Source organism: Carya illinoinensis, chromosome 12 (assembly GCF_018687715.1).
Source record: "Carya illinoinensis cultivar Pawnee chromosome 12, C.illinoinensisPawnee_v1, whole genome shotgun sequence".
Taxonomy (NCBI): Eukaryota; Viridiplantae; Streptophyta; class Magnoliopsida; order Fagales; family Juglandaceae; genus Carya; species Carya illinoinensis.
In genome coordinates, this window is record NC_056763.1 from 18,080,711 (window position 1) to 18,092,970 (window position 12,260).

At 35.6% G+C, this 12,260-nt stretch overlaps 1 protein-coding gene across 3 annotated transcripts; it reads right to left on the reverse strand.

Annotated features, from left to right (window-relative positions):
• Positions 1 to 8,748: 8,748 nt before the first annotated feature.
• On the reverse strand, positions 8,749 to 11,942 carry LOC122288924 (probable inactive poly [ADP-ribose] polymerase SRO5). Of its 3 annotated transcripts, none has more exons than XM_043095751.1 (6): positions 11,806 to 11,942; positions 10,784 to 11,386; positions 10,425 to 10,666; positions 10,179 to 10,306; positions 9,975 to 10,070; positions 8,749 to 9,018 (listed from the first exon to the last, which is right to left on the reverse strand). In XM_043095751.1, exons 1-6 carry the CDS (start codon positions 11,910 to 11,912, stop codon positions 9,013 to 9,015), a joined length of 1,182 nt encoding a protein of 393 aa, XP_042951685.1. In that variant the 5' UTR covers positions 11,913 to 11,942; the 3' UTR covers positions 8,749 to 9,012. The 3 variants fall into 3 exon arrangements, with proteins under 3 accessions (XP_042951685.1, XP_042951683.1, XP_042951684.1); XM_043095749.1 differs by having other exon boundaries at positions 8,749 to 9,105; XM_043095750.1 differs by having other exon boundaries at positions 8,749 to 9,109.
• Between the last annotated feature and the right edge of the window lie 318 nt (positions 11,943 to 12,260).

A 12,260-nucleotide genomic window follows, 5' to 3' on the forward strand; every position in this document is an offset into this window, starting at 1 on the left:
ATTCAAGTGTGAAATATGAAATGAATAATGATAATTTTATAACTATTTTACAATTCATTATATTTATAACATCTTATACTATCAACCAATGTGAGTGTTAGTTCATTAAAAAATATTAAGTGTTTTATTTCTTTAATTTTAATTAAAACAAAGTTGTTAAAATGGTCAGAAAAACCTAGGAAGTATAACATTGCTCTCAATTCTTTAATCTATACCCCCTCTGCAGCTCAAAACACCATGGCCCCCACGGCCCCCAATTGGGTTAGATCGAAGTTAATATCTACAAGCCCGTTCATTTAAAAAGATTGGGCTGCTCCCAAATTCCCAACGGTTTTTGCTTATACACACAACCATGGACTAGGCCTTAGATATAAGTGTCGAGAACCCAGAATTATAGAGTTCATGGACTACAACTGTTCTGCAATTGGAATTTGGTCCGGCCTCTCAGTAGTAAGCTACGGATATTGCAAAACCTCCACATGAATATATATTATCCCAAGCTGCGAATAGCATAAACTAGTAAATTAAACTACCTCTGAACATGAGAATTGGGTATGGAACAATAAGCTAAAACTGCAATTCAATCGAAATCAATAAAAAAAAAATGGCACCAAAATGCAGGTTTTGGGATTTAAATTTTGAAGTCTTCTTTTGAAAAATGATGTTATATATGAGACAGTCGGTGGGGGAGGGAGAGAGCTTTTGTTTTCATCATGAGTATGTAGGATTGATGATGCAAATGAGGAGAATGCTCCATAATTAGTGGAACTATTTTAATTGATTGTTATCTTTTCTTAATTTATTGCTTTCCTAGTTAGATTAATATTTCCTAGTTTTATTCTATCTGCAATTGTTATTTTCTAATTAGAATAATATTTTATTTTGTTAGCTATTTAAAGATCAGGATGTACGATTAAAGGACTTTTTGAATAATTAATGAAATTTAGGGGTGTAAAAAAAAAAAAAAAACCAATGAACCAATAAACTGGACCGAACTGGTGGGTTTGGCTCGGTACCTAGTTTAGTTCGGTTCGGGTACCGGCTTTATTTTTCTTAAAATCGATCAAAATTGATCTGGTTTTTATTTTTATTTTTCTAATCGGACCAGACCAGTTCACATATATATATATATATTAATTATATATATATATATTATATAATTATATATAAAATAGTTTTGTATTATATGATAAATTATTAATTAATATAATATTAAATTTTAAAATCTTATATCACTATAGTTTATTGTATTAATAGTTATACTAATACTATATTACTATATATTATAATATACTACAATATATGATCATTATAGTATTAAGTACTATAATATACTATATTATGTATATTATATAATATATAATATAATATATTAAAAAATTAAAACCAGACAGATTCGGACAGGAAACTGATAAAGCTGAAGTATCGGTTTAGGAGGACAACCGGTACGTAATCGGTTTTAAAAAATGTAAAACCGATACATACCAATTCGGTTCTAAATTTTATCCAAAACCAGACTGGTTACACCCCTAATGAAATTGCATGTTTGATCCTGACATGAGATTAGTTTGGTGAAACGCCAGAAACTTGTTGATTTATTCTCTTGGAGAGATCCCAACTTTATAGAGAAATATTATTTGTTTGTATTATTTTTGTCTTCTTAGCTTTGAACCAGGAGAGTTTGCATCAATTTTGGCATCAGAGCAAGGTTCCTTCCTTAAATAGCTTAGCATCACATACTTGTAACCCATTGTGGTACTTCGTATGCCATGGCAAACAAATAAAATCCAAACAACCAAAATTTGAAAAATCAAGACACAGAACAACTCAATTTGCAGCACCAAATCAATCACATCGCCACAATTTTAGAGCAACTCACTCACTAACTAGATGCCATGGATGAGCATCAAACTCAAAGGGAGTTTAGGCATTTCAATTGGAGAGGGCGTGGCCTAGTTCGTGGGGAGGTGTTGGACAAAAGTGATAGAGATGTTGATGAAGATTGGGAAGATGAAGAAGAATGAGAGTTTGAGGTTCATGGGCCTCCAATTTGACATCATAGACAAAATTTTCACCGAAGTCATGGTGGACATGGCACAAATTACCAACTTCTTGATGAATTGACTAAGAGGATGAAGGGATGTGCTGGATTTTTATGGAAAATTAGAACCCAATGCTTTTGAAAACTGGTTAATGACTATTGAGAATTATTTCGATTGGTTTGCTGTATTGGAGGATAATGTTTGTTATGTTCGAATGAAATTGAAGGGTCATGCATGAGCATGGTGGAGAAGTATGGAAGAACAATTATGCTGTACTTGACGTCCAGTAGTTTCTAACTAGGAGGAAATGAAGGAGCAACTGAAGGAAAAATATTGGCCTATTGATTATGAGCAAATGATATTCGAAGAGATGTTACAACTCATGCAAGGGTCATTGAGTGTTGATTAATTTACTGACTGCTTCCATGAGTTGACTGTCCGCAACAAGATTGTGGAGATTAAACAACAAACTTTAGCTCGATACCTCACCAAATTATGCAATGATCTACGCAAAGAGATGTTGACTGCACGTTTAATCAATGTAGATGAGGTGTATCAATTGGCACTACGTATTGAGAAATAAATGAGGACCTCGGTTGGGAGGAAAATGATGTCAACATATCCAAGACCAAAACGTGTCACAACGCCTTCAATCCAAGGCTACCATTGCCGAAAGACCAACCTAGGGGTGTGGTGATTGGAGACCAGAAAGAAAAAGTAAAAGCTACTAGCGAAAGACCACAATGTTATAAATATAAAGGTTTTGGACACTATGTTGTTGTGTGTCCTGCAAGAGATAAAAAGTTAGCTTTCATATGTGAAAAAAAATTATTGGTAATAGATGCTGCTAAAGAATCAAATGAAAAGGAGACCGATGGGGGTAATCACAATGAAGAAGAACACTTGGGTGCATCGGCTTTACCTAGCTATGTGATCCATCAAGTGTTGACCGGAACTAAGAAAGAGCTCTAGGCTAATCTCAAGTGGTTGTGTACCAATATTTTTCACACACATGAAACATAATGGTCGAGCTTTGAACGTTATTATTGATAATGGCAGCGGCATGAATGTGATTTCCGAAACTACTGTAGAACATTTAGGGCTGAAGATTGAGAATCATTCTACTCCTTATTGGAGCAGTTGGATTAATGAAAACAACTCAGTCCTAATGAAGCAAAGATGTTTGGTTAAATTTTCATTGGGAAAAAAATATGCAGACGAGGCTTGGTGCGATATGATCCCTATGGCCGTTTGTCACATGTTATTGGGGTATCCATGGCTCTATGATTGAAGGGTTTCCTATGATGAGTATGCTAACACTTACTTGTTTAATTTTAAAGATAAGAAATTTGTTTTGAATCCTTTGCAGGTTTCAGAATTTGAGACAACAAAAGAAGCTGTCCCAATTTTGACCATGCGTCAATTTTGTCGAGTCATACATGATGAAGCTATGGTGCTAATGGTAGTAAGGTAAGGCGCAAAATGAAACAAGAGGATAGTTATATTCCAGCAGAACTTGCCACAATGCTAGAGGAATTTCATGACATTATGCCGAATGAGATGCCGAAACAACTACCTCCAATGTGGGATGTGCTACATGCTATAGACTTGATCCCCAGATCAACCTTACCTAATTTACTACACAATCGCATGAGCCCAATAGAAAAGTAAGAGTTCAGCCAGCAAATTCAACAATTGTTAGACAAATGCTTTATTCGAAAGAGTCTTAGCCCCTGCGCTGTTCTGGTTTCACTTACACCCAATAAGGATGATACTTGGAGGAAGATAGCCGAGAAATTAATAAGATAACAGTGAAATACCGTTTTCTCATTCCTCGTCTTGATGACGTGTTGGATTTGCTAAGTGATCCATCTATTTTCACTAAGATTGACCTTCGAAGTGGATACCACCAAATCCATATTCGGCAGGGTGATGAGTGGAAGACAACCTTCAAAATGAAAGATTGTTTGTTTGAATTGCTAGTCATGCCCTTCAGATTAACCAATGCGCCAAACACCTTCATGCGTGTTATGACACAAGCTCTTAAGCCATTTTTGGGTAAATTTGTTGTTGTTTATTTTTATAATATCCTAATCTTTAGCTGAAGTTTGCAGAACCATTTAAGCCATTTCGAGTAGGTATTGAAGACTTTGAGAATTGAACAACTCTATATTAATTGAGGCAAGTGTTCGTTTATGAAGAAAAGTGCCAAATTTTTGGATTTTATAATTTCTGATCAAGGCGTTGAGGCCGACTCCTCAAAGGTACAAGCTGTTCAGAATTGGCCAACATTTCTGAACTTCCAAGGTTTGGCCTCTAAGCCATTTTTTTGAAGTCAGGAGCTTCCAAGGTTTGGCCATGTTCTATTGCCGATTTATTCACGGGTTCAGCACTATAATGGCCCCAATCACTGAGTGCCGCAACTATCAAGTCCTTCACTGAAATTAAAGAGAAGATGGGGCAAGCAACAGTTCTTAAGTTGCCTGATTTCTCTAAAGTTTTTTAAGTGACTTGTGATGCCTCAGATGTAGGAATTAGGGGTGTATTGAGTCAAGAAGGTCACCCCATTGCTTTTTATAGTGAGAAGTTTAATAACACTTTCTGGCAATACTCGATATATGACATGGAATTCTATACTTTAATTCAAACTCTCAAGCATTGGCGACCATATTTGATTTATAGAGAGTTTATTCTTTACACTAATCATGATTCCTTGAAGCATCTAAATTCTCAAAGTAAGCTAAATACCCGACATGCTCGCTGGATGGACTATTTGCAGCAATTCAAGTTTGTTATTAGGCATAAGTCTTGGATTGAAAATAAGGTGTCTGATGCCTTAAGCAAGAGACCTCACTTGTCGCATATGTTTTCAACTAATTTTAAAGGATTTGAAAGTCTCAAAATGCAATATGCTAATGATGAGGACTTTGGCAACGTGTGGAGTAATTTATCTACCCATGCGAGCATATCTAGTGGTGAATATTCTTTGAAAGATATATATATATTTATTTTACAAAACACAGTTGTGCCTTCCTTGTGGGTTTTTCCACTAGTTCCTAATTACAGAACCCCATGGTGGGGGTTTAGCTAGGCATTTCGGATCTGATAAAACTTTTGCTATTATTGTTGATCGGTTCTATTGGCCTCAAATGCATAGAGATGTGAATATAGTGGTTGATCGTTGTCAGATTTGACAAGTAAATAAAGGAACCAAGCAATAAGCAAGGCTTTATACACCACTCCCCATTTCGGACAAACCATGGCAACATATTAGTATAGACTTTGATCTTGGGTTGCCTAAAACTTTTTGGCAATATGACTCAATTATGGTGGTCGTGGATCGTTTTTCAAAGATGTCGCATTTCATTCCATGTCACAAGACTTATGATGCCTCAAAGATCACTGAATTATTCTTGGAAGAAGTAATCCGATTATATGGTGTTTCAACTTCTATCGTGTCTAATAGGGACGTAAAATTTATGAGTTATTTTTGGAAGACATTGTGGATGAAAACGGGGACAAAGCTGATGTTTTCTAGTGCATTTCATCCACAAACAGATGGCAAAACTGAAGTTACCAACATGAGCTTAGGAAATTTATTACGTTGCCTTGTCGTAAATCATGTCACCAACTGAGATATAATACTTCCACAAGCAGAATTTACTTTCAATAGTTCTGTTAACATATCAACAGGGTACACCCCATTCGAAGTGATTATGGTTTTCAACCTAGCATTCCAATCGACAACAACTTCTTATTGTTGCCCCTCAGACCAAGCAAAACTGCACTAGATTTTTCTAGCTATATGAGCAACGTTCATGAAGAAGGTAAACGATACCTTACCTTTCATATAGATTCTTATGCAGCTTTTGCAAATGCAAGGCCCAAAGATAGACAATTCAGCATGGGTAATATGGTTCTTCTTCGTTTAAGACCAGAGTAATTTCCTCTGGGGAGTTTTACCAAGTTTCATGCACGACGGGTGAGTCCTTTTAAACCTGGCTCTAATACAAAATGATGTGAATCCGCGGAATTGAAATTCCTTGAACTCACAATCGATTTGAAAACTTACCCAAGAAAGCCAAACTCAAGTCAATGAATGGAGAATCTAGACCCGTTGAGAACTCATTTCAAGAACCTAGAATATATTAAAATTTAGACCCATTGAATAATCTGTCTCAAAAACCCGAATTACAAAGGAGGAACACCACAAAGGATGTAATTTACCATTGATAAGTTCAAAAGTTCAATTAAGAACAAGAAGAGATAAAACTCAACTCAATGAATTCATTAATTTCATAAATTCTCATATATTGTCTTAAAATGAGGCAACAAGATGTATTTAAACTAAACCCTCACAAAACTCTAGGCTAAAATAAAACCAACCCTTTACAAAAATATCCCTAAGTGAACAGTGCAGCACTACAGTTCCGTGAACAGTGCTGCGCTACAGTAACTCCTTGAAATGCTAATTTAACAAAAATAATAATTTTCCCAACATGCCCTTAAGTCCTTTTCATAATAAATCTAATTATTTTAAACTAATAAAATAAACTCTTTTAATAAAATAAATAAGTCTAAAGTCTTCAATAACAATAGGTCTAAGTCATATCTTCCATAGCATATCACATGGATAAAAACTGGATTTTCTTCTCTCAAGCACATCTTGAATATTGGGCTCTTGCTAGACTCGACGCAAGTTGATTGCACAAATCCTTACATTGTTTCTTTGCTTTTCTTAACTCTCGATTTTGTTATTGCACCATTTGGAGCTTGCGAGAGATTTTTAAAACTCGATCTACCTTAGAGCCCATCAAAATTGGGCACCAACGAGTATGTCATTAATTTGCCCTCTAATTTTGGTATTAGCAAAAATTTTAACATAGAAGATCTCATTGAGTTTAAGGGTAATGAAAATGAATTTTCTACATTACTAGCTCCAGAAGCATAACACCAACTCTTCGTGTCCCAGAAATATAGCTACTTAAGATGAAATTGCCTCCATACTTGATCACTAATTTGTTACAATCCATCGAGGAGGGTATTACAAGGTTTTAGTGTAGTGGAAAAATCATCCAAATTCAGAATCAGTTTGGTTGCAAGCATAAGAAGTCCAACGTTTACATCCATATCTATTTGTCGCTTGCACTCGTCAAAACTTGCCAAAGTCAAGTTCTTCAGGGGAGCTAGCGATTGATGCAAATAAGTAGGATGCTTCGTAATTAGTAGAATTGTTTAATGGATTGTTATCTTTTCTTAATTTATTGTTTTCCTAGTTAGATTAGTATTTCTTAGTTTTATTCTATCCGCAATTGTTATTTCCTAATTAGAATAGTATTCTATTTTGTTGGCTATTTAAGGATCAAGGATGTATGATTAAAGAAATTTTTGAATAATTAATGAAATTGATGTTTGATCCTGAGATGGAACTAGTCTGGTGAGAAGCCAGAAATTTGTTAATTTATTTTCTTAGAAAGATTCTAACTTTATAGAGATATATTCTATACTTGTATTACTTTCTTCTTCTTGGTTTTGACGCGAGGTTAAACTAGAAGAGTAGGCACCAATTGGATTATCAGGGGTGGGATGATTAGAATATACTATAATTTCCTATAGAAATATTTGTAGAGATCTCAATCAGATGGGAGAGGCCTAACGGAGAGGAGCATGGAGAAGCGAGTACGGGTGGAGTCCGCTTGGAAGGGTGGCTAGTGGACTAGCTAGTGAGTGAATCTACTATTTTTATTTTTATTTTTTTATTTTTTATTTTTTGTTTTGATTTGTTTGAACGAATCTGCATACAACTGTTGATGTATTGGTTTGTAGCTTCACACAAACAAACTACTTGTCCACACGATAGTGAAATCACCGCAGCTTAGTCTACTGCTACAGGGAGCAGTGAATTCACTGTAGCTGTGCATGTTCGTGTCGCTAACATTGTCCCACGAAGATAATTGACTCATGCTAATTAACCTTGTCACACACTACAACATTAAGGTTGCTTTTAGGTGTTGAAAAGATTTTAAATGATTTGAGTTGATCTATAAATAGTAATATTTTATAAATTTTATTGAGATGTATTTAAATATATGAAATATGTTGAGATATATTTAAACTTTTATGGATGTTGAAAAAGCAGTGAATCTTATCAATGATTAGTTTGAGATAAGTTAAGATGAGTTTAAACTCCAAGTCTTAGTCCTGTTAAATTCTTAAGAAACTAATCATTGGTGATCTCTGCATAGTTTAAGGGCATGCTTGGATGCTTAAAGTATCAAAATTTTATAAATAATAATAAAATAGTTTGAGTGAAGATATTTTATTAAATTTAAGAAAAATTGAATAAAAATATTTTTCAAAGTATCGTATTAGAATTTGTGAAAGTGAATAGATAAAATTAAAAGAGAAAAGATAATTGCAACTATTAATTGTGCAACCGTCGCGTAATCATCTTAAAAAAAGTAAAATATGAAATTCGCATGAAAAAATTAATTTTTTAATAGTAAATTTCACTCTTTATCAAAACGATTACACGGTATTTACACACTTCACGATTCCAAATTTGCTCGTAAAATAGACATCAAGTATGTGCCAATGTGATCTCTGGGTGGAAAGTTGTGACCAAATCTCAATTTGGAACCGAAAGAGATCAATTGCAGCCTGAAATGCTCTTACGAATTTGTCAATGGATGAGCACAAATGGAGAGGACTCAAAACCTTACCAAAACTGATATTGAACCAATTATGACCTAGAAATTTTTTTACCACAACTGAGTCAACTGACCATATCAGGTGATTACAAAAGAGAGGGTCACCATTATTTAAAAAACTAACTACTCAGATTGATACTACACCATCTAGCACCTCCAGCATCTGCTGCATCCCAACCCATCTGTTTCCTTTAGAAGTAGCTAGTGTAGGCCAAAACCATCAGCATTGTAGTTCTTGACAGAAATTGAAAACTAAACTTCTAATTCTGCAAACAAAAGCGAACCATTAGTAGTCTGCTCCATCCTCACTTCATTTTGACATACCCTTTATTTGAGGCTGTTTGGTGCCCCACCTTTCTGGAGAAACAAAACATTCAAATCTCATTCATAAGATCCCCTTATACAAGGCAAAATATAAAATGTAAACATGCAACAAACTGAAAAACTGAAAAGATACTAGTAACTATAAATAGTTTGGGGTTGAATCAAAGAAACAGACGTGCACACTACATAGTTCATTGGATATTATGAACTAATTGCAAGAATAAAGAATAACCATGATATAGTTCCTTATTCTCGACTATTTCTACTAGAATATCGGCACAAGGGAAGATGACCAACAAGAATAAAGGAGATTATGGCACATATTGGAGAAAGGGTTACCCTCCACCTTCGTTATTCCCCAACCAAACAGCTTTCATTCCACTGACACACCCCCAATATAGCCCAGAAAAAACATCCCACTCATCCAACCATAGAGAATTTGCTACCGACAGGTGGGTGCTTGATGAAATTAATTTCTGCAAAGATTCTATGTTCCCTTACGCTACCATCAACCATCTCAAATCAAGTTGAACACCTTGCAGTTTCGAGTAGATTCTTCTAGAGAAACGTAATATATTTCATGGTATTTATCTTTGCAGCTTGTGGGTCCCGGTGTTAACAAATATGCATCCCAAAAGCAGCAACTTATACTGCACAAGTCACAAAGATAAAAGGGATTCCTGCTGATGGATGGACTTAAAAATAAAAGACTTTATGCTTTTTATCGTGTGCCACTTCCCAGATCGGTGCATGCAGCAAATTGTTCAACAACAAATAAATTTCTAAATTCAATGAGAGGTAGTCACATTGTACATCAGACAAGTTCAAACAATTACATGCCCAATTTTTTGACATTATTAACCCCAAAAAAGAACCAATTTAATGACAGAAGCGGTACCTCGGCTCTGTATGACTTGATGACCGAAGTCAGCAACTCATCTCCTGCTTTGTGTCTCAGTATTTGTATGAATTCATTTCGCGATATCTTCTTTTCCTGAAGACAGCAAAAGCTCAAGAAAATGAACCATAAGAAATTAATGGATTATTCTGAAATAGAGAAAAAAAAGATTGTTCGTGGCCTCTGAAGTGCAACTCCAAGTACCTTGAAAGCTTCATAATACTTGCTCAGTTCTGAGACGGTGTGCGGAGGTAAGAACTTGGGAAGCTCTGAAATTAGAATTGTAAATGGCATCCAAGTTGAAGTAGGAATACGCTGTGGCTTCGGCATCCCTAAACAGTTGACTTACGGATTAATCAGCAAAACACCCCCAGCACTGACTACTATATTCATTCAAGAACGCCCTGAAATCCCAACACACGCATACACAAAGAAAGGCCAGTTTCTCACCTGCCAAGCAAGATGGAGCTCTGAAACTTACTACAAACTCGGGCAAAATATGAGTGTTCATGTTGGTACTCCACACAATATACTTCCCAGGGGCCGCAAGATTGTCCACGCCTGAATGAAATTCTTCAGAACTCGGATGACACTGCTCGGAACCGATCTGCACAAGCTCTGTCTTCCCCAATATAACACGACAAAGTAAAAGATATCGCAGACCGTCCTCGTCAACAACCGAGTTGCATGCACTGTTGTAGGTAACCAATATATAAGTAGTTGTTGAGAAAATCATACAATTCCTTTTATCAAACACATCGAGGAAAAAATATACTATAAGAAATTGAGATAAACACAAGCTAGCTTACCTTTCCAGAGGTGAATCATCTGGTGAAAGACAAACGCCGCCCACAAACAATCCGTTGTTCCGAGAAATGCCACAATGACAAAAACCATGTGAAACAATATGGGCTATCTCATCCTTGGAAGCGCCATACCAGGCATACTTGATATTCGCATTGCCAGGTCCGAACTTCTCTTCCATTGCCTTCGAGTAAATCCGAAACGAACTCGATATCGCTTGTCCCCTCACACCACCAAAACCGTTTCTATGAATGCCGACAACCGTTACATGCACGCCACGGGAAGCGAAACCCAACACGAGTCTCCTCTTGATACCGTCGTAAACTCTCTCTCCTTCAACCAGCCTAAGCAACCCGTCATCGAACACCGGGGAATGCTTAGAAATAGCAGCAGAAACGCCGCTTTCGCAACTGGAGAGCGATCCTTCTTGATCACTAATGGTCTTTGAATCCGAATCTTCCATTCCCGTTTGCCCAACTTGCTCGTGGAGTTCTTGTTCAGACGAAGTGTTAGGCTTTGAAGTCGCAGACCCACCCGAAGAGGGATTAACGTTTCTGATCTGAGAGGGCGATGACAGACATTGATCTCCATTAATATTCTCCATATACCTTAGCAAAACAAAAGCAACTTATAACCGTCGAGGGAAATGATAAGAGCAAAATTACAACGTAACCGCCAAGAAAACCAGCCAGATTCCTAAACACAGAAATTCACGAAAAGACACAAAAAATTCTAAACAAAAAAAATTGTCGATAATGAGAGAGCATGGAAACCAAGAACCGACTCAAAAAAAAAGAAAAGAAAAAGAAAAAGAAAATCAAGAACCGACTAAAATAAATAAATAAATAAATAAAAGGAATTAAAAAAGCTTATTATCAAATCCTAAATAAAGAACAATTGAAAGACTCTGGTTTCCAATAGAATTTGAAGAATCAGAGCTTGGAAATTATAATTTGGCCCAAACAAACCCAGAAAAATGCATTAAAGCTTTCTGGTCATAGAAAGATTGAATGGGAAGACAACATACTTGGAGAAGAAGTATGTGCATAGAAGGGAATAATGCTTATGTATTATTGGCACATAGTAATTGACTGGAGAATTGCTGTTTTTGTAGGCTATAAACGCCTGTGGCATGGGCAGTAGAGGTTGGCATGACTAAGAAATTAAGGTAATAAATGATTCACCATTAATGTATAATAAATTATTAGGTATTTTTAAAATACAGATTACGTAAATATATATAGATGACGTAATTATACAATACTCTAATTGCATAATATCATGCAACCGTGATGAGATACGATACGCTAATTATATAATATCTTATAACCGTGATGAGATCATGTTTCAATGACACGACGTAGTGATTAAACGTATTATAAACATACTAATATGATATCTCGTGATCCTTTTTTAACAATTATTTAATAATTTTGGATAAGGATAGAATATTTGTCCTAACTTAAAAATAAACAAATAAGT